This window comes from Ctenopharyngodon idella, chromosome 9, assembly GCF_019924925.1.
Source record: "Ctenopharyngodon idella isolate HZGC_01 chromosome 9, HZGC01, whole genome shotgun sequence".
NCBI lineage: Eukaryota > Metazoa > Chordata > Actinopteri > Cypriniformes > Xenocyprididae > Ctenopharyngodon > Ctenopharyngodon idella.
Genome location: NC_067228.1, coordinates 27,144,870 through 27,166,708, shown reverse-complemented (window position 1 = coordinate 27,166,708; position 21,839 = coordinate 27,144,870). Strand labels below are relative to the sequence as shown.

Below are 21,839 nucleotides of genomic sequence, written 5' to 3'. Positions count from 1 at the left end.
ACTGAACTAATTTGTTTAAGTTTGTCCTCAAACCAATTAATTATTTTGAGTGTTAGGGTTTACAGTGTAATTTTTTTCATCTAATTTTTATATTTTATGTAATTTCAGCTTTATTTCAATTAACAAAACGTTTTAGTTTTTAATAGTTTTAGCTGACAATAACAACACTGGTACATTCTCGGGGTAACCAATTACAAAACAGGACTTGTTTGCCAAATGCATTATGCACCCTGTACACAGACACAGCTGTAGAATAATTTGTTATAAACAGCCATGCGTTATTAAAATTTTAGCCCTGGATAAGCGGCAGGAAAATGGATGATAGATTGATGGTCAAAAGAAACCCACTGACTGCTTGCATAAGGAAATCTTAGCAACAGCTGTGGTTACATAACCAGCAAAGGACCCTGAAAACTAAAGAAAACAAGTGTTTCTCAATTCACACTGAATTTTAAAGAGAAGAGACTGTAGGCCTATATGTAGTTCTGGAAGAGAACATAGAGTTTGTTCGAGTTGTTTGTAGTATTTAAGCGTGTTGTAAGGGAACTTTAAATTACAGTTTTTCTCTAGCTAGTTCTAGTAAAGGGTTAATAATACAGTCGGGCGGAGCCACACGACAGTAGAGCCCCGAAACATGAATGTTAAAGAATGAACGCTTGATAAAGCGTCTTTGATAACTGTAATGTGTGAATGCTGCCATTAGGCCGGATAATTTAGGTTACATATGGATGTTCGAGGCGCCTGGAGTTGGAAGTAAACTCGGTCGAAGTATTGGAAAACAGCTTGAACCAGAAGAAGGGGGATTCTTTTTCGTTATCGGCAAATAAAATGGAGGGTTTTGAAGGAGCCAGCAGCGCCGAGAGTGTTTTAGATCTGTCCCGAATGAATCTGAACAATCAGAGTTTGGACACGGTTAGCGAGAAACGACGTAAAGACACGAAGCAGCTGTATCTGTGTTACAACAGAATGACGGTTCTGCCCGAATCAGTCTGTTTATTCTCTAACCTGGAGTTTCTCGATATAAGTAACAACACCCTGTCGGTCATCTGCGAGGACATTACCCGACTGACTAAACTCAAAACCCTCATAGCCAAGAATAATCGTTTAAATGAGTTTTCCCTACCAAAACAGTTTGGGTCTCTGCAGCTGGAAGTGTTGAATTTTAGCGGAAACAGGTTTGAGGAGGTGCCGAGCCAGTGTCTGCAGCTGCTGCGACTACAGTCACTGTCACTGGGAGGAAACAGACTGAAGAGCATCCCAGCAGAGATAGAGAGTCTGACCAGGTAATACAGAAACACCTGACTGCACCTTGACTGTCTAAAAACAATGTGAGCACTAGGGTTTGAGGCAGCTTACTCGTTGGAGGATTGCCATACTACTCTTTACACGACTCTTTACACTACTCTACACTTACACTAATCTACTCGGTGTAATTAAATTAACCTGATCAACCTCATGATTTTGGCTAAAACTAATTAACGCACTTAATTCCCGTGATCTTATATGTCCTAATATGTTATATGGAAATTATATATTCATTAAAAATAATTTCACTACCTTTAGCGGATGCATTTTTTCCATGTCCCTGAGTGCTAACTTTTAATGTTCCCGTAATGACGTCACACTCCAGGAAGTTACATCATTTTAGGTGGGAAAACAACCATCAGTAAGTGTAGAAATGGAAGTTGTGACAGTTGTTCCATATTGTGATGTATATCCGACTGAAACAGCTTCTTGAACAAGAAAAAATATAGGGCTAAAGTTCGCGGAACTTTACTTTGTTCATCGAGAATTGATTGGATCGTTGGATCATTGTTGTTTGCTATTGTCGCGACAGGTTGTCCTGCCATCATGCCGAAAAAGTCATCAGAAAAGAGATGATGCAGCAAGAGGGAGGCGAAGTTATTTTGATTACAGAGAAGGGCACATGAATTTAAAAAAATAATAATAACATGCACGTATAAATCATTTATAATAATGCAATATTCTATAAAAAGAGTATTGTCAATTTTGATTTCATGGTGACTTTAAGGACAACAACAGTTATTCGATTCAACACACATGTAAACTCACATCCTTGTTGTGGCAGTTATATAATATTTTACTATTTGTAATATTTAACAATAGCTATGTTTACATACAACCAAATAATCAGTAATCGTATTGATGGCTCAATTGGACTGAAAAGCCTTCATGTAAACACCTCTGTGATCCTATTGAGCTTGATCTGAATCAGATTTCAGTTGGATTAGAAGAGGTGGTGTAGATCTGAAATAATCCGATAAACAGAAAAAAAGCATGTAATTCAATCAAATTCAAAAATACCTTGAGCACATGCCATGATGCCAACTGAGTTTACATATGTTTTACATAACGTGCATATGTTTATTTTACGAACTGGTCAGTGGAGTAGACTAAATATTCACGAAGTATATTTGCTTAAAAAAACTCTACTGTCAGTTTCCCTCTTAGATGTGTAATCAAGGAAAAAAAAAAAAAAACGACTGGGCACTGGACATGCACTGAATTGCATGAATTGCACGGAATGCATGTAATGCACATGTAAATGAATATGTGAGAATATGAGAATATATTCTAACTGTATCCTGATGGACTTATGAAAGGCACAGCAGCTGGTTACACAACAGCAAGGATTTTAAGAGGTAGAGGTACGTGAAGCCGGATATGAGTCAGAAGTCAGAATAAGTTACCCAACTCATCCAAAAGTACGACTGTAATTTATCTTTTGAAATAATATGACCTGCAATCAGTTATCACGTTAGCACAGATAATTTATTGACCATACCCTCATACTATACCAGAATAAGACTCATCTTTCATGGACTCTAATCTTCCATTTTGGATGTCTGTCCAATACTATGCTTTCTATGCTGGACCAAAGAAGTTCAATAAAACAAAACGGCAGAACAATGTGAAATAGACCTGTCACAATGACATGACATACACTGTGCTCCATTTTGAATTAAATAACTAGGAATTGAACATGCTATTTTTAACTACTGTTGCAAAGTAAATCATTATGTCCTGGCTGATGCAACTTTAGAAGTGTAATCCAAAAGACTGTCAGGCTGCCCTTTTTCCTGTTTATAGCTTGTGCTCTGAACAAAGTGCAGTGTGTACAAAAAAGAGGGCATGTTCACAATTATCTTGCCCTGTTCCCTTCACATGTCAGCTTCTTTAGAGTGTTCCCGAGCTCTTTTACAGTAATTCTGTCACAGTGCCAACTGAACTCAACAATTGGGTGTCATGAACAGTCTGGTCCCCCCACACAAATAGGTTTGCACTAGGACCCAGGGGATAGCTGTGTGTAAGCGTAGCTTGTTTGCTGTCAGTTCTCTGTTACAGTGCTTTAGCACTACTGTAGCCTGCTGTATTGTACAACAGGTGATCATATTCTGGGTATATAAAAAGTTTATTTCACACTGTATTATTTGCATTTTCTTACCAAATGATTACAGGTAATGAGAGATTTAATAAGCTAGCTGGCTAACGGTATGCTAAGCTAGTATGCTGAGAAGTTGAAAAAATGAGAAATATGTACATGTACAATATATTACATGTAACAGAATTTAGAGGCAATATAGCAGGTGAATTATGCATATGATGTATATTACAATGTTATGATGAACTAAATGCCTTTCTCCACTGATGTTCTGAGTTGTTCAAATCATTACTAAGGATACTGATTGTTAGAAGGCAGCTGTCTGACTCTGAGATGATGAATAGAAACATGGTTTGTGTAACATTAGAAACACATTATTAGCTGTTTGATAATGTAGCAAAAGGCAAAGCAAAAGGCTCATATTAATTACCGTTATGTGTCCGATGTTGTAGAGAGCGATACATAAAACACATTACCATTCTTATACATCGACTTGTATACGAGCCTGTATAATTCACTATTTGAATTCTTCTGGATCAGTTTCTAGTTCAAACATACATGGCTTAATTAAACCAGTATTTCCATGTACCATTGTGCAGCGTTTACTACAGTAAAACTGAAGCGAGTGTGAGTGAGTGGAGGCAGGGCTAATTTGCATATTCATTGATCCGCTTATTCTAAATGAAGCAAGGGTGTAGAGTTACATGCAAAATATTTTAAGGCATTAATAATTTTTTATTAAGGCAAAAAAATAAATAAATACATAAATGTCATTTTGATGATCAAAGATGAGTTTTAAGGGATAAAATAATTGACTACAGGGGGACTTTAAAAGGTATTTATAGTCATATTTACATAGTTAAGGCATATATTGACATATTTCATATTTGTAGGTTTTCTAATCAGGCACTGAATAGAATACAAATTAAATTACCCTTTAGCCAATGAAATCACTAGGCAGACCCATTATGTGTGGCAGGGTTCGTTTGTTCAACTCTGGAAATAAAAAGTCTATTTATTTTATTTATTTTTTTTTTAAAGATTCCTACTCATTTTTTTTTTTCCACACAAAAGTCAGTGTTTTCAACTTCATTTAAAAAAATTCACTGATCCACTGAGAAGCCACTGTTGCCATGTAAAAGAGAACCACAGTAATTGTGAAAATAAATGTGTATATATATATATATATATATATATATACACACACACACACACTGTATGTTTGCATAAATATATTTTGCTATATTGTGATACTGACTGTATAGTCAATATTTTACACTGTATAATTTCTATACAAAATATCATTCAAAAATGATGATTAGTTTATTCCAACATAAAATAAAAACGCAATTTGCAATATTGTGATTCATCTTGGACCTGGTTAGTTTGGCTAGTCAGAAGTGTTTACTTAAGTATTTTCCCTATGGAGAAAGTGAATGGGAAAGTAGGACAAAGTAGGCTTTCGCTACTGCACTCTTTACAAGCAGATGCATTTCTCTGCCTAATGTTTGTTTACCGAATACCTGCTTCCTTATGCTGTCATGGTTATTCTGAACCTTATCAGTGTTGCCTTAATAATTAGTCAATTCACGTGCATATTAATAAACACCTTTCGCAATGTCAAGGAAATGGAGCACCCAGAACGTGACTCATGGTCTACCAGCTCAGTAGTTGATGATTGCGGTATGTTATTAACTGATTGTGGCAATGACTGATATGGCAAACAGTAGACAAACATCATACAGTCTACCTGTAGTTTGCAGATGTTTATTAAAATGATTTCTGAAGGATCATCTGACACTGAAGACTTGAGTAATGATGCTGAAAATTCACAGGAATAAATTACATTTGAAAATAAATTAAAATAAGAAACAGTTATTTTAAATTGTAATAATATTTAACAATATTGTAGTTTTACTGCACTTTTGATCAAATAAATGCAGCCTATGGTGAGCATTTGCACTTATACAATTATAATCTGCTTATATTGAAATCCAGCTGTCATGTCATGACAGTGAAGTGCTTCTCAGCTCAGCACAAAATAGTATCTCATTTGGGCTTCGGTTCACAGTGAACCAAATCACTGTGAATAGGAAGCTCTCAGGGGTAGAGCTGCAGGCCACAGGATCAGTTTGCCATGTGGCCTCAGTAGAGCTGTGCTGGAGCCGTGACTCTGCTGAGGCCAACTTGGCTGCGAGCCATCCCATCATAAAGAGATGTGCCGTGTTGTCCCACATTACACACAGAGTTGGTCCTTTTCAAGAGATCTGGGCCTCTTTTCCCTTTGCCATCTCTGCCTGCTGTGGTAATTGTAGAGACTAAGCCGAGATGGGTTGGCAAAGGGAATGAAGAAATGAATGCCTCTCTTCAGGGAGTACACCAAATGGAGAAAGTGCCAAGTAGGGTAAAATGGTAAAGTTCTCTTACTCGCTCCTTGTTTCTCATTGTCTCATTCTTTGTCCCCAGTAAAGGAAAAATTCCTTTTCTCCAGGGTGTTTGAAAAATTCTTCAATAACGATTCTAAAGGCCCTGATATACTCACAGCAAAGTTATTTTTCGTTCAGTTTGACTATAAACCACAGTAAAATTCATGAAGTTTAGTATTACTGTTTCTTTTTTAATTTTATCATTAAAAATCCTATTTGATTACAGAGATTTGGGAAAAACTCACAGTAAATACTGTGCAGCATTAAGAAAAGTTAGTGTAGCGTAGATCACCGGGTAAACAGCTCTATTTCTGCTGTTCCATAAACGCAACCTACTGTCAGAGAGTGGAGTTACATTTTCATTCGGCCTGTCTGCCATTTTCGTTCAGACCAATGCAAAAATCGGACAAAATTTGTGAACACAGCACATTTTAAAAACCGTGATCATTTTGTTCACTATAATCGTTATATTAAATTTTTATACTCTTTCATCTCTAGAACTATATTTTCACCTGATTTTGTTCTAAATTAAGTCACACCAGCTTGTTTTTCAATTTTGCTTGAAGTATATCAGGGCCTTGAACTAAATGAACTGGCTTTGAGATGAATCACAACATTACAAACTTTAATTCAAGGCAAAATAGACCAAGGTACACGACTATGTACCAAATAGGGATATTTTGAAGAATGTCGGTAACTAAACAATTGATGGGCCCCATTGACTTCCATAGTATGGGGGAAAAAATACTATGGAAGTCAATGGGGCCCATCAACTGTTTGTTTACCGATATTCTTCAAAATATCTTATTTTGTGTTCAGCAGAAGAGAGAAATTCATACAGGTTTATGAGGGTGAGTAAATGATGACAGAATTCTTATTTTTGGGTGAACTATCCCTTTAAACTAGTCATGCCATGAAGCACTGGACGTGTGTGTGCAGGACACAAGAATTTGTGATGCAACAAAAGGGATGTTTGCTGAATATCTTCGTTATCATGAAACATTGATCTGTATAACATTGATCTTAGAACAGCTGAAGTTAGCGTGATTTCCTCATAACCAAACTTTGCATGTTTACTGTGATCTATTTTTTTTCCTCGCACGTCTACATTTGCTCAGTGGAAGACTTCCTGTTGATTTTTAATATACTTTAATGCAGGGAGTTGGGCCCCACTAGAGGGCATCAGAAAACTTCCAGGGGGCCAAACTTGCAAGTTTTCAAATTATTTAAATTTAGTTATATTAACATAGTCTTAATTAAAATGCTTTTTTCATTACAGCAGAAATACCAGAGGTACATACATAGTTTAGATAGGAGAGCATTCAAATATGTCTTGAACAAAGAGAGGCCTTGGAGTCAAAAAAGTTGCAAAACAAGAATGTGCATTCTCTTGATTTCCTAGTATTGACGAAATAAAGAAAAATGGATTCATGCTATTCAACTGGATGAAAACACATTTTATGCTTTCAGGTGTTCATTTTATTTTTTTAGGCTTCTAGAGTGTCTGTTTCACCTGCATCACTTTATTTTCCCATGCCAGATTCCAATAACATACTGCCATGTATAACTAGGTTCTTAGTCATTTTGTCACCACTTTGACATCTATTTTTGCTTCACAACCCTTCTTTCTCTCTCTAGCTTAGAGCTGTTGTATCTGGGTGGTAACCAGATCTCCTCCATCCCTGCTGAACTAGCTAACTTGCCCTGCCTCACTTACCTAGTTCTGTGTGATAATCGCATCCAGAGCGTCCCACCTACACTCAACAGGTAAGTCTTAGATGTGCAGTGCAAATGCTTGCTAACAAAGTGCAGATTTTTTTTTAATTATTATTTTAATATATCATGAAGAAAACATAATTATTTGGATAGGACAAAAAAAATCATTATTACCATTATTATTCTAATGGTATATTGTACCACCATTATATAGTAGTATATTACATATGATACACTAACGGGCCACTTTATTGGGTACACCTTGCTAGTACCAGGTTGGAGCTCTTTTTGCCTTCAGAACAGCCTTAATTCTGCATGGTATAGATTCAACAAGGTGCTGGAAACATTCCTCAGAGATTTTGGTCTGGCACCAACAACCATGCCATGTTCAAAGTCACTTAAATCACCTTTCTTCCCCATTCTGATGATCAGTTTGACCTTCAGCAGATCACAGAGATATTTTTGTTAACGAGCAGTTGAACAGGTTTACCTAAAAAAGTGGCCGGTGAGTGTATTTTACAGTAGTATACTTGTAGTAGTAATAAAGGAATATTAAAAATGTTTTTGCCTGTCCCGCTTTTCCTTTCACTCTCACAGGCTCCATTCCCTGCGCTCTCTTAGTCTGCATAATAACTTGCTGACGTATCTTCCGAGAGAGATCCTGAGCCTGGTACAACTTCAGGAGCTCAGTCTCCGTGGCAATCCTTTGGTCGTACGCTTTGTCAAGGACATGACTTATGACCCCCCGTCACTGCTGGAGCTGGCTGGCCGCACCATCAAAAGCAAGAACCTTCTGTACTCGCATAAAGACCTCCCAAGCCATCTAGTCAACTACCTAGACATGGCCAGCAAGTGCCCCAACCCCAAGTGTGCAGGTGGGAGAAGAAAGATGATATAAAGACAAGTTAGATATAGATATAAGTTAAAAGTGTCTAGAGAGTTCAAAATCATTGAAAAGAATATGCTCTCATTCTGTCATCATTTACTCACTCTCATGTTGTTACAAGCCTGTATGACTTTCGTTCATCTTCAGAACACAAATGAAGACATTTTAATATTCTTTCATCATTTTTGTCCCTCCATTGAAGTCCATGCAACCAAAATTTTAAACTTCAAAAAATATAGTACAGAGCCGGATCGCTTTGTATGATAAACAGATTTAATTTAGGCTTTTATTCATACAAGACACTCTAGGCAAAAATTTGTTTTTTAGGCACTGGTCAATTTCAAGATTTTGGGCTATTTTGCTTCCATAAAATGTCTACAACAAACATTACAGTTTTATTCCTATCTATATTTTTGAAGATGGGTTTGTTCATATATCATTCACCTGTTCATATATCATATATATATATACATATCATCTTCCTAAAATTATGTTTTTTTTTTTATTCTTTGACAGAATCTGTTCTAGAAATGTATGCAAATTAGAGCATATTTAATTAACCCTTTCACACATAGAGGTCACTACAGTGGATAGCTATTCAAAAAGCCATATCTTGCATATGCATGGGTTTTGATTGCACAGTTGCACATCAACCACTACATTGGACACTAGTGCATCATCCTATACATTGCCACTAAGTGGCAAGCCGTTGTATGTGGAATTTTTTTTCTCCAAACCAAGATGGTCGACGGCCAGTCAGAAATACCAAGTTATTCTGGAATATCCATCCATTCCTTCTATCCTAGGAGACTCTCTTGCAGGTTAAAAAAAAAAAAAAAAATGTAGTAACATCTAAGGAGTCAGATCATTGTTAAATTTTCCAAGTATTAATTTTAGATTGGGAGAAAATTCTGATTAATCATCTGTCCACTAAATTGTACATCATGCCTCACTAGCTAAATTTCAGCTACAATTTATACTATTACTGTGACTGTTGTTCTTGAAAAATAAATGTTTGGTTGTAAATAAATGTATTTGTGCTATTAGAATGTAATTTGCAGTTCAAAATAGTAATCTGATTTAGTAATGCATGTCACTTGTAATGCCTTACTTTACGCGTAACATCAAAAAAGTAATCTAATTATGTAATGCACATTACTTGTAATGCCTTACTTTACTTATAACATCAAAAAAGTAATCTGATTACATAATGCAAGTCACTTGTAATGCCTTAATTTACGTGTAAATTCAAAAAAGTAATCTGATTACATAATGCACATTACTTGTAATGCCTTACTTATAACATCAAAAAAATAATCTGATTACATAATACATGTTACTTGTAGTGCCTTGTAACATAAAAAAGTAATCTGATTACATAATGAAAGTCACTTGTAATGCCTTACTTTACTTGTAACATCAAAAAAGTAATCTGATTACATAATGAAAGTCACTTGTAATGCCTTACTTTACTTGTAACATCAAAAAAGTAATCTGATTACATAATGCATGTTACTTGTAATGCCTTTACTCATAACATCAAAAAAGTAATCTGATTACGTAATGCAAGTCACTTGTAATGCCTTAATTTACACGTAAATTCAAAAAAGTAATCTGATTACATAATGTGCATTACTTGTAATGCCTTACTTATAACATCAAGAAAGTAATCTGATTACATAATACGTTACTTGTAGTGCCTTTACTCATAACATCAAAAAAGTAATCTAATTACGTTATGCACATTACTTGTAATGCTTTACTCGTAACATCAATAATGTAATCTGATTACGTAATGCGTGTCACTTGTAATGCATTACTTTACGCATAACTTCAAAAAAGTAATCTGATTATGTAGTGCATGTTACTTATAATGCCTTTACTTGTAACATCAAAAAAGTAATCTGATTACATAATGAAAGTCACTTGTAATGCCTTACTTTACTCATAACATCAAAAAAGTAATCTGGTTACATAATGCATGTCACTTGTAATGCCTTACTTTACTCGTAACATCAAAAAGGTAATCTGATTATGTAATGCGCATTACTTGTAATGCGTTACCCCCAACGCTGCTCATTTCAGATAAGATTGAAAAGATTGCTAGTTTTTTTCCACAGTCTAAAAAAAAAAAAAATCAATAGATCAATGTAGATTTCAGTCTGAGGTTTTCTTAGAGAGGTGAGCTACAGTAGAAATGTGTCCATTTTGAACATAAATCAGAATTATCAACTAATAAGGGTAAATTGACGTACTCTGGTAGAATGGAGGAAGCATGAGCACTTTCTACATAGTCTGAGTTGGATTGTCACAGAGTTGTACCTCCACCAGATCTTTGATGGAATCACGTCCTCCTGATATTAAAGACATGCTATGTTCAACTTGTATGAAGCTCTTCTCTGTCTGCTGGTCGAACATATTTAATCATAACATTTCAGAAAACTTTTTGTTGTAATGTACTGTGATTAATCAAATGGGGAAAGTATGGTGAAATCTGTCAGTTAAAATGTTTACTCAATTCACCTGTGGTGTCATGCCTCAAAAGTATCTTTACTTGTGAATGAAAGTAGGTTTGGAAGGACATGAGGGTAATTGATGACAGAACTATCCCTTTAAATCATATTGTATCTTTTTAGGCAATGTAAAATTGTTTTCTAACCACAGTATATCTCACCACCTCATTCCCAGGCGTTTACTTCGATTCATGCGTTCGTCACATCAAGTTTGTGGATTTCTGCGGGAAGTATCGCCTGCCATTGATGCACTACCTGTGCTCCCCAGAATGCACCTCTCCCTGCAGCTCCAACCCTCAGAGCGACGCCGACTCGGACGATGACAACAGCGTGCCCGCCGATCGCCTTCAAAGAGTTCTTCTGGGATAACCTCGCTCACCCCTCACATGTCTCTTCTCTCTGGCTTACAGTGTTATCGGCAAGAACATTGAACTTTACAGCCAGCTGGCCTTAAGACCTCTCAGCTGAAGCCAAATCTTGTTGCCAAGTGATTGAGCAAGTGGAATCCTGCAGCATTCTGGGAAAGATATCTCTCTTACAAAGGCCTTGCAAAGGCAAAATCAAAAACACTGGTGGTTCAGAATAGTTGTTTTATAAATTGTTATATTAACTACATTGCTTTGGTCATCAATCTGTTTAGCTCTTGCACTTTCGTAATACGTATAAGATGCAGTTTAGGTACACTCATATCTTTTGCTTGACAATACAGTAGTTTGCTTTGTCACTCACAGAAGAGCGATAACTTAAATTTTACACATTACGCACAAAGATTTACTGTGAATTAAGAAAAAATAAACATTGAGAATATTTTCTTTTTGGGTTTGTGAGAGGTTTAGAAGTATTTGATTGTTTTCTTTATGTTTGTAATTGTGGTCTATCACAGTGGCCTGCAGAACTCATTGTCAAACAGTGCTACACATCTTCACAAACATATGCTTATATGTCTGCAAAACGTATTGTTTAAGCTTGTATGTTTGTATTGAATACCCTGCGGTTGCATTCAAAAACTGGGGCAATGCTTGAAATCTTGAGATAAATGGTGACAAAGGTCACCAGTCACTTTGTTTTGAAGGTTATTTCTTTATGTAGACCAGTTTTGCCTCAATAGGACATATATGACATTGTTACAGAGCCAATGGACCAAATTGTGAAGCGTTTCTGGCATTTCTTTTTAAACAGAACTTTAACACTTTCTGTTTTTACACTTACTTTTCTTTAGTTTCTTCAAATGTGTCTTACATGCTTAGGCCTAACCAATATTGACTATGCAAATACCTAATGCAATCGTTATTTCACAGAGTTTTAAAATTCATATCTAAGACTTTTATATTAAATGATCTTTTATGATATTTTCTATATATAATCGACAAGATAGAATGTATTTTATTTAAGATGATGAAGGTCGATTACATTCACTCCTCTAATGGTTTATAAACATGTATTTGCATTTATTATGTAGAGTACTATAATAAAAAAAGTATTAATTTGTGTATCGGTCACTTTTTTTCGAATAAATCTTGCATTTTCTTCTGGAAAAGCTTTAGAAACATTTCTACAGTACTATTAAGTACAAATCTCTGATGTGCTTTTGAAAAATTATACTCAAACTGTTATATACCACAATATATAAGTATTATATAAGTATTACAAGCTCAAATAAGACTTTCTGTGATTAGAACTAGCATTGTAAAGCAATACATTTACTGGAGAAGTGGCAAATGTCATATAAAGCAAGGGAAATTGTTGGTCTACAGCAGTGGTTCTCAACTCTGGTCAGGGACCCCCAGTGCTGCACATTTTGCAGTGTTGAATAAATTATAGGTAACACTTTACAATAAGGTTCATTAGTTAACTGCATTAGTTAACATGAACTAATAATGAACTGCACTATACAGCATTTATTAATCTTTGTTAATGTTAATTTCAACATTTACTAATACATTATTAAAATCTTGTTAACATTAGTTAATGCACTGTGAACTAACATGAACAAACAATGAACAACTGTATTTTCATTAACTAACGTTAACGAAGATTAGTAAATACAGTAACAAATGTATTGCTTATGGTTAGTTCATGTTATTTAATACACTATCTAATGTTTAACTAATGAACCTTATTGTAAAGTGTTACCAAATTATACAGTCATCATACTTAAAACTGGTAGTACTACCCAGCTAAAATTTTCATTGGGATCATAGACTATGACAAAACAAAAAATCTTCTTTATGATAATTCTCTATGATTTCTTTATGATAATTTCTCTGTAGGTATCAATATAGGTAGTTTCATTTACATCACACAAATGTACAAAAATAAAGAAATAAACTATATAATGAAGGGAGATTGTGTTACCGCGGTACTTTGTTGTTATGTTACCTTTAGTAAGGTAAAGGCACTAATTCAAAGCAGTCAGGACACTCACACTCTATTGAGTGTTTTCTGTCAAGAATTGTGAGATATTGTTAAATAAAGTTGTTATTTTTGTTTTGTTTTTGCACACAAAAAGTATTCTCGTCGCTTCATAAAATTAAGGTTGAACCACTTTAGTCATGTCAACTGTTTTAACGATGTCTTTAGTAGCTTTCTGGACCTTGAAAGTGGTGGTTATATTGCTGTCTATGGACGAGTCATAAACCTTTTCATCAAAGATTTCATCAAAAAATATTTTAATTTGTGTTCCGAAGATGAACGAAGGTCTTACGGATGTGGAACTACATGATGGTGAGTAATAAATGACAGAATTTTCATTTTGGGGTGAACTAACCTTTTAAGCCCGATTTTGGGCCTGATATGCAACCCCCAACAATATTGGGGGTGTGGCCCGATTTGAAGCTTCTCGCAAATTTCACACAGAATATGTTTTTGCATTCCACTTCACAGCTTTTCCATTGTTATTCTTAGTGAACATGCTCTGGTTGAACGTGTGGACGGATACGGATGTGTGCTTCTCAGATTTTGATTCAAATTTGTAATTCGCGAACTGAATCATTTATACCTCCTTGCCACTGTCGCCTCTGGCTTGCTTAGTTGGGGACGCTTAATATTTTACAATATTATTGATTTGACTACACTGACACTATTGGAGGAAAATTGAAATGAGCTGGATGATGAAATCACTGTTTTCTGCAGAGCTGCATTATAGATGAAATTAAGTAATTTAATAATGATCTTTACAACAGAACTGAATCAACACTGAACTGACTTAAGATGAACAATGACACTATTTTCTTTAGAGCTACTGTACAGCCAAAATGAACTCTTTTTGCATTATTGAATCATTTTCCTGTTATCACTGTAAAGCTGCTTTGAAACAATAAAGTACTATATAAATAAAGGTGACTTAACTTGACCTCATAGCAAATCGGTTTTACAAATTTAATTTAAGGAACCGAATTGATCAATTTGAATCTAATTTGTTCCCACGACTTTTCAATTTGTTCCCTCATTTTAATTTTTCTCTCAAACTAAAACAAGGGAATGAATTATTGCAATGTGGCCACAATTTAACTAAAATGAGGGAACAAACTGGTAAAACGTGTCATGCTGTCACAGATTCAGTCACCACACCAGTCCTGTCATCTACACCACTCGTTCACAATCACCAGAATACTGATCACCTGCACCTGCATGCCATCATCAAGTCACGCTACTTAAACTCAGTGTTCACGCCACTTCAATGTCTGGACTCGTCTGCGTCAAGACTTCACAGACTCACCTGAAACTCCTTACCTGCTATCCTGTTCCCGATCCTGTCGTCATCTTCTGCCTGTCCTTCTGTTCGTTGTTCTCTTGTTCATCCAGTCAGTTTCACCGCCAGCTACATACCTGCAACATACAAAGACCTCTATCTATTACTTTTAGTTAAAGGGTTAGTTCACCCAAAAATGAAAATTCTGTCATAAATTACTCACCCTCGTGCCGTTTTACACCCGTAAGACCTTCGTTGATCTTCGGAACACAAATTAAGATATTTTTGTTTAAATCAGATGGCTCCGTGAGGCCTACATAGGGAGCAATGACATTTCCTCTCTCAAGATCCATAAAGGTACTAAAAACATATTTAAATCAGTTCATGTGAGTACAGTGGTTCAATAATAAGATTATAAAGCGACGAGAATATTTTTGGTGCGCCGAAAAAAACAAAATAACGACTTATTTAGTGATGGCCGATTTCAAAACACTGCTTCAGGAAGATTCGGAGCGTAATGAATCAGCGTGTCGAATCATGATTTGGATCGCGTGTCAAACCGCCAAACTGCTGAAATCACGTGACTTTGGCGCTCCGAACTGCGGATTCGACACGCTGATTCATTATGCTCCGAAGCTTCCTGAAGCAGTGTTTTGAAATCGGCCATCACTAAATAATTCGTTATTTTGTTATTTCTTTTTTTGGCGCACCAAAAATATTCTCGTCGCTTTATAATATTAATATTGAACCACTGTACTCATATGAACTGATTTAAATGTTTTTAGTACCTTTATGGATCTTGAGAGAGGAAATGTCATTGCTCCCTATGTAGACCTCATGGAGCCATCGGATTTAAACAAAAATATCTCAATTTGCGTTCCGAAGATTAACGAAGGTCTTACGGGTGTAAAATGGCATGAGGGTGAGTAATAAATGACAGAATTTTCATTTTTGGGTGAACTAACCCTTTAAGTTCACCTGCAAATTTCAGTGACTGTTCCACTCACCTGCATTGCACTTTTGACTCTGATGTACCTGCATTCTGCAATAAACTTGTTAGTTGTTACTTACCTCATCTGCCTCCATCTGTGTCTGACACATGCATTGATAAGTTGTAGGAAAAAATTCTTAATTCATTGCCAAAATACCTAATTTTTTTCTTCTGCGTGTCATGTGCGAGGTCTGTACATACATCATTCTCCAATCTCTTTAATCTGTTTAAATTGTGATGGTGATCATGTGGTCCTGTTGCTCCTGGCTAACATTTTGTAAATGTTAGTGAAGCCTGCACTTTTCTAAACATATTCAGTGTGATTACCTGTCGCTTCTGTAACCTCTATCTTCTTGTGGGAAAAAAAAAAATTAAACTTTTAGTGATTTCAAGGTATCATTGAAATTTAAATTTGTTTTAGTTGGCAAGATTGATTCCCCTCAGAATCCATTAGCAAGACACTTGTCAGTTCAGACAGTCAGAGAGAGATTCAGCGTTTGGTCAGTAAACATACAGAACTGAGTTCCTGCATTTGCATATGAAAGCCAACTCATCACTGGTACTGAATACAGAGGGACTTTCTTTTCACTTTCCAAATTCAAAGTTTTTACTCTATACAGGACACTCTTTCTTTAAAGGAGAAAGACCTGGTAACAAATTGATGCCACTCTTTTTTTCCCACTTTATTCTGTCTTGCTTTCACTCTCTGTGAGGATTGTCTGATCCTTGATGGGTTTTGAGGGACAGATGTGTTATTTGTCCTGCAGTTTGTTTGACCACATCTTAAACACTTGTTAGGAGCTCAAAGCCCCATGGCACCCTACTGACAGCACACTGAAAGTGTCTCTCCTCACTTCAGTGCACCTCAATGCAGTATTGTGAATGCTGAGATGTCGCTTACTCCATAGATTGCACATTTGCTTAAAACTTGTTAAATGGTTCTTTTCACATCTTTTATCTCTTCATCCATCTTTTATCTGTGATTTGGTACCTTGAGAGCAAATGATCAATATTCATACTGGAGTTCAGAAGAATCTCTAAATGTCTTGCTGCAAGTTTAAAGAACAAAAGATCTATTAGCTCAAAATTGTACTGTACATGAAATCTTTATTGACTTACTGGCTAGAACAGGGATTCCCAAACCTTTTTATATTCATATATTTCAAGATGTATGATCTTGAGACCAAAAGTTTTAGAGTTTTGCATTTGTTCTATTTGTTTTTTTTTGTTTTCAATTTCCCTTTTCATAGAACCAAACTTCATTACATTACCATAAGGCTATATTGAAATAATTATGTTTGGAAAAGGTACAGGAACTTGTAGTTCAGTAAATTAGCCATAAGTTGATTCAGTAGCTGCTCTGATAGATTCTGTGAGTTCATTCAGTAAAGAATTCATCAGACTGATTCAAAACCCCGATTTAAAATAGCCGATTCATAAGAGTCATTTGTTCATGAATCAGACTACACAGGTTGCACTGTATGTTTGTCTTTTTGCTTGTTAGTTTTTCCCTGAGAAACACCGCCATTGAAATATTTGTAGTGTGTCATGTTAGAAATATGCTATACATATTAACTATTTTATGTTTTGGGGAATTGGTGGTTCCCTTTCAGTTGGTCACGTTCGACGTACGTCAGTAGTGAACCGACGAATTGGGATATCGCCAGAGAGCCCTATCACCTTCGAGTGAAACTAAACAAGCCAATGGAATTGGCGTGCGATATTTGTACAGTGCGCACCGCCCCCGCAAGGTGGGTATAAATACAGAAGCGGATGCAGTCTCACTCTGTCTTTCGCTTCAGAGCCAACTTGTTGTGTTCCTGCTATCGACTGAGAGTAAACTTCTCAAGCCTTTGAAGAGCCTCGTTTTACTGTGCTGGTGTTAAGGCACCCTACAGCGAAGCTGCAAGCCTTCCACGGAGTGAGCTATTTATAGAGCTCTCAACTGCTGTTTTCACAGCATTGTTTCTGCCGGTTGGTTTGCGATTTGGGCTGGTTCCTCTGTGCATGTGACTGTCAGGCGATCAGTGTGTACCTGCAGTCACATCGCAGCTGTTCCCTGTGTGCTTCAGCACAAAGAACAAGAGCTGAATTTCTCCCTTCTAAAAGAGCTTCACAGACAAACACCGCGTCTTTTTCAAGATGTCATTTCATCTGTGCGTTACTGGATGCGGTCGTTCCCTGGTCCCCGCTGATGGTCGCAATTGCTGTGTTACATGTCTGCCATCCCAGTCCCAGTGTGCATGTAGAGGCCGCCTCCCTTGTGCCATCTCCCATACACATGGCCACCTCGCAGAGTCCGACCCCACTTCGGGTTAGTGGTTAGTGCTTCCCAGCCCGTCCCGCTGGCTCATTCGCATTATCAGACTTGACTATGTGATTCAGTTCGCCCGTCGTCCCTCGGTGTTCAGGGTGTCCACTACACTCACGTGTCCCTGGACAATGCACCTGTTCTCCGGGCGGAGATTGCTGTCCTCCTGGCGTAGGACGCAATTGAGCTGGTCCCTCCAGCCGATATGAAGTCAGGGTTTTACAGCCCCTACTTTATTGTACCCAAGAAAGGCGGTGGGTTACGGCCAATCCTGTTTCTGCGTGTCCTGAATCGGTCCCTTCACAGGCTGCCGTTCAAGATGCTTACGCAGAAACGCATTTTCGAATGCATCCATCCCCAGGATTGGTTTGCAGCGATCAACCTGAAGGATATGTACTTTCATGTCTCGATTCTGCCTCGACAAAGACCCTTCCTACGGTTTGCGTTCGAGGGTCTGGCATATCAGTACAAAGTCCTACCCTTCGGGCTGGCCCTGTCGCCCCGCGTCTTTACCAAGGTTGCGGAGTCGGCCATTGTTCCACTCAAGGAACAGGACATTCGCATTCTTAACTACCTCGACGACTGGCTCATTCATGCCAGCTTGCGAGAGCAGTTGTGTGAAAACAGGGACATGGTGTTAGCTCACCTCAGCCGGTTGGGTCTTCGGGTCAACTGGGACAAGAGCAAACTCAACCCCAGGCAGAGTATCTCTTATCTCGTTATGGAACTGGAACCGAGGAGCGTGTCCAGTCAGTGTTGAACTGCCTGAGTTCGCTCAAGCGCAGGACAGTGGCCCCACTGAGACTCTTTCAGAGGCTCCTGGGGCATATGGCATCCACAGCCACAGTCATGCCACTCGGATTGCTTCATATGAGGCCGCTTCAACACTGGCTTCATGGCCGGGTCCCGAGATGGGCGTGGCAACGCGGTACATTCCGTGTTCCCGTGACACCGAACTGCCATCGCACCCTCACTCAGTGGTCGGACCCTTCGTTCCTGCGGGCAGGAGTTCCCCTCGAACAAGTGTCCAGGCATGCTTTGGTCTCCACAGATGCCTCCACCACCTGGTGGGAAGCTATGTACAACGGGCATGCAGTGTCGGGTCTGTGGACGGGCCTCAACTGCATTGGCATATCAATTGCCTTGAGTTGCTAGCAGTATGTCTTGCACTGGGCCTCTTCAAGGAGCTGCTGTCAGACAAGCACATGCTGGTCCGCTCGGACAGCACTGCGACCGTTGCGTACATCAACCATCAGGGTGGTCTACGCTCCCGTCGCATGTCGCAACTCGCCCGCCATCTCTTGCTATGGAGTCAGAAGCATCTGAGGTCGCTTCGTGCCATTCACGTCCCAGGCGTGCTCAACCGTGCAGGCGATGAGCTCTCACGGCAGCCTCCGCTTCCGGGCGAATGGAGACTCCATCCCCAGGTGGTCCAGCTGATCTGGCAGCGTTCGGAGCCGCACAGATAGATCTGTTTGCCTCTCCGGACACAGCCCATTGCCAGTTGTTTTATTCCCTGACCGAGGGCACTCTCAGCACGGATGCTCTGACACACAGCTGGCCCTGGGGCCTACGCAAATATGCGTTTCCTCCAGTGAGCCTTCTCGCACAGCTCCTGTGCAAAGTCAGGGAGGATGCTCCTCGCGACAGCTCCTCCTTGCCCCATTCCTCTGAGGAAGGACCTTCTGACTCAGAGACGGGGCACCCTCTGGCACCCACGTCCGGACCTCTGGAAACTCCATGTCTGGTCCCTGGATGGGACGCAGAGGTTCTAAGTGATCTGCTTCAGTCAGTTGTAGACACCATCACTTCTGCTAGAACTCCTTCTACGAGGAACCTCTATGCCCTGAAGTGGAACCTGTTCATCGAATGGTGCTCCTCTCACCGAGAGGACCCCCGAACATGTTCAATCAGGTCAGTGATTTCCTTCCTGCAAGAGGGCTTGGAGCGAAGGCTGTCTCCCTCCACGCTCAAGGTGTATGTTGCCGCAATTGCCGCACATCACGATGCAGTTGATGGTAAGTGTTTGGGAAAGCATGACCTGATTGTCAGAGGGGGGCAGGGAGACTGAATCCGCCTCGCCCTCCCTCTACGTTATCCTGAGACCCCGGCCTGGATATGTGTCCAAGGTTCCTACCACTCCCTTGTGTAGTGAACCTGCAAGTGCTACCTTCAGAGGAGGCAGACCCAGCCTTGGCTTTGCTCTGTCCCGTCCGCGCTCTGCGCCTGTACATGGATAGAACGCGAAGCTTTAGGATCTCAGATCAGCTCTTCGTCTGTTACAGAGGCCAGCAGAAGGGAAAGGCTGTCTCCAAGCAGAGGATGGCCCACTGGATAGTGGATGCCATCGCCTTGGCTTATCAGTCCCAAGGCGTGCCTTGCTCGCTCAGGTTAAGAGCTCACTCCACTAGAGGAGTTGCCTCTTCCTGGGCGCTGGCGCACGGTGCCTCGCTGACAGATATCTGTAGAGCTGCGGGCTGGACGACACCCAACACGTTCGCTAGATTCTATAGCCTTCGTGTGGAACCGGTATCTTCCTGTGTACTCACTTCCAGTAGCTGGTAACGTGAAGGACCCATTCTAGTGTCGGCTTGCTATGCCATTCCCGCCCCCTGGGCCGGATACGTGCATCCATTGCTCCAGTGAATTCCCCGCCTGGCGAACCCTGTTGAGTTCCTCTGCCTCCCCTTGCGGCTCGGATATTGCAGAGTGTCTGATGCTAGGCCAAACATCCGTCACTGATGTTGATGTTTGGCTGGGTGCCATATGTTGTAATCCCTCCACGTGAGTGGTCCCATATGCGTATTGTCCACGATTAATCTCCCTACGGCGAGCCCGTGTCTTTCCCTTAGCAGAGTCAGCTCTGCTGTCACCTGTCAGATGAGTCTCCCCCTACTCAGGCTGGAGCCATCCCAGGGACTCCATATGCTCACTGCCCACGGCCAGTCCATATGTGTATTCCCACATAATTCCTCCCCTGCAGGGTAGGTTGTGGCCTCTGCAGCGTCCCCTATGGGTTCGCTTCCCCAGTGTTGTCTAAGTCTTACTGAGTGGGTCTTGCGGAACAGCAGTAGACTGTCTCGGTGTAAGCTCGCCCCCTTCTGGAGCTTATGCTGGGCGCTGGAAGGGATCAGTAACTGTGGCGTTTTATTTGGCATCCCAATTCGTCATTCAGTACTGACGTACGTCGAACATGACCGACTGAAAGTGAACATCTCGGTTACATATGTAACCCTCATTCCCTGAAGGAGGGAACGGAGACGTACGTCCTCTCGCCACAGTTTCTGTCCCTTCACTGTAGTGCAGACTCAAGTTGTCTCCTCAGCGAAAAGCAGAGTGCGACTCCATCCGCTTCTGTATTTATACCCACCTTGCGGGGGCGGTGCGCGCTGTGCAAATATCGCACGCCAATTCCATTGGCTTGTTTAGTTTCACTCGAAGGTGATAGGGCTCTCTGGCGATATCCCAATTCGTCGGTTCACTACTGACGTACGTCTCCGTTCCCTCCTTCAGGGACCAACGGTTGCATACGTAACCGAGATGTTTCATTCATATAATTTCATACGATTTGCTTATGCCTCTTTAATGGGTATGTTTAGGTGTGGACCTTCATGTTTACTTTTTTTTCTAAAAATGGTACGTTTTTATTAATATGAAACTACCAAATTGAAAAAATTAAACGTATCTCAGTTCTGACTTTCTTTTTCACAATTTCAAATTTATATCTCACAATTTTGAGTTAACATCTCACAGTTCTGACTTTTTCCCCTGAATTCCTAGTTTATCTCTTTTAAAGGTGCAGTAAGCAATTTCTGAGAAACACTGTTGATATTTGAAATCAACCTAAACAAACACACCCCTCCCTTTATTTCTCTGCCCCTAAAATGTACGAATGAACATGC

The 21,839-nt window shown here is 39.3% G+C and overlaps 1 protein-coding gene across 1 annotated transcript; it reads left to right on the top strand.

The window, feature by feature from the left end:
• Window positions 1-597: 597 nt before the first annotated feature.
• Window positions 598-12,434, top strand: lrrc58b (leucine rich repeat containing 58b). Its single transcript, XM_051905137.1, has 4 exons — window positions 598-1,283; window positions 7,468-7,596; window positions 8,143-8,420; window positions 11,120-12,434. Exons 1-4 carry the CDS (start codon window positions 829-831, stop codon window positions 11,311-11,313), a joined length of 1,056 nt encoding a protein of 351 aa, XP_051761097.1. The 5' UTR covers window positions 598-828; the 3' UTR covers window positions 11,314-12,434.
• Window positions 12,435-21,839: the final 9,405 nt, after the last annotated feature.